Source organism: Sinocyclocheilus grahami, unplaced genomic scaffold (assembly GCF_001515645.1).
Source record: "Sinocyclocheilus grahami isolate Dianchi unplaced genomic scaffold, SAMN03320097.WGS_v1.1 scaffold115.1, whole genome shotgun sequence".
In the NCBI taxonomy this organism is placed as follows: Eukaryota; Metazoa; Chordata; class Actinopteri; order Cypriniformes; family Cyprinidae; genus Sinocyclocheilus; species Sinocyclocheilus grahami.
The window spans coordinates 817,306-818,555 of NW_015505294.1; the positions used below are offsets into that span (position 1 = coordinate 817,306).

At 35.2% G+C, this 1,250-nt stretch overlaps 1 protein-coding gene across 1 annotated transcript in view; it reads right to left on the reverse strand.

Moving 5' to 3' along the window:
* Positions 1-1,250, reverse strand: part of LOC107589347 (dual oxidase maturation factor 2-like) — a 6,458-nt gene that overhangs the window by 3,042 nt on the left and 2,166 nt on the right. The window contains exons 2-3 of the mRNA XM_016277761.1: positions 961-1,133; positions 291-375 (exon numbers count right to left, since the gene is read on the reverse strand). Coding sequence (XP_016133247.1) covers positions 291-375; positions 961-1,133 — 258 coding nt within the window. The remainder of the gene's footprint in view (positions 1-290; positions 376-960; positions 1,134-1,250) is intronic.

Here is a 1,250-nt window from a genome sequence, read left to right on the forward strand (position 1 = left end):
TTCTATTGTTCCAGTTGAATATTTAGACTCTTACTCACACTTTTATGACTATGAATGCTATTGCATTACGTAACAAATATGTCAAATCAAACCAATTAAATTTAATGACAGACACTCACTGGTAATCACCTTGACCTTGGTTAAATGTCATTGGAGAAATGAGAGAAAAACTCAAGCAGCGTTTGTTGTCTAATGCAATGATATTCATGCATTTTAAATTCATGTTAAATAGGAAAATATTTTTGAGGCCAATATAAACATATAGCAACAAACAAGATTTCCAGATTAACTTATTGAAAAATACTGGGAATACTCACCTACTAAAACAACTCCAATAAATAAACTAATGATTATCCTGAACATCCAGAACAGTCTCTGAAAAATAGGGCATTTTATTTTAATATTCATCTCTCCCTTTTCTGACACAAAATCTTTCACATTTTTCTACATCTTTGACTGAAGAGCTGATGTAAAAGACTTCACATTATGTTTGTAAATCAACAAGGGCACAGAAATGTCAACAAAACTGACAAAAAAAACCCATATATGTCATTTTAGTTTAAATGGTGTTACTGTACAGACCCAGAGTATTTTTAAAAACGAGCACAGAAAAGTCATCTATTTCCCTCAAAAATGCACATATTTGTAAAAATAAATAGGCCTGTATGAAATGGCTACTATGCTTGACAACTCAATTCAAGGTACAGCGAATCACCTTTCACCTGATGGTTACACAATTTGCACAATTTGAGACATTTTTGATGGCATTAAAGTTTTCCAAACGATATGAAACCATTTGAACAACAATTAGGTTTCTAAGAACTTGGCACGTATTTTAAAATATAATTTTTTTAAAGCTCTCACCCTTCGATCATCTCACATCCTTATTTATCATTGATCCTTATTAAAGTTGTAGATAGCCTATAAAAAAAGCGTTCTAGACAAACTGATCCAACTCACTGATTTGCCACGTATTCCCGGTAGAATGAAGAGGAAGCTGACAGCCAGAACCGAGAAAACCAGGATCACCACCAGCAGGCTGATGTCGAAGATGAACGGGCTCCTTTGTAGCGAGTAGAACGGGTAAATGCCATCGTAGAAAGTCATCTTCCCTCCACAGGCGAAAACTAAAGCTGAAAGCAGGACAGTGTTGGCCAGAGGCTCAGTTACCTGAAGATTGCAGATAACAGTCTAGTGTGCGAATTATACAGTGAATTTGAGGGGGGTCGAAATTTTAGGGCCCTTATTTA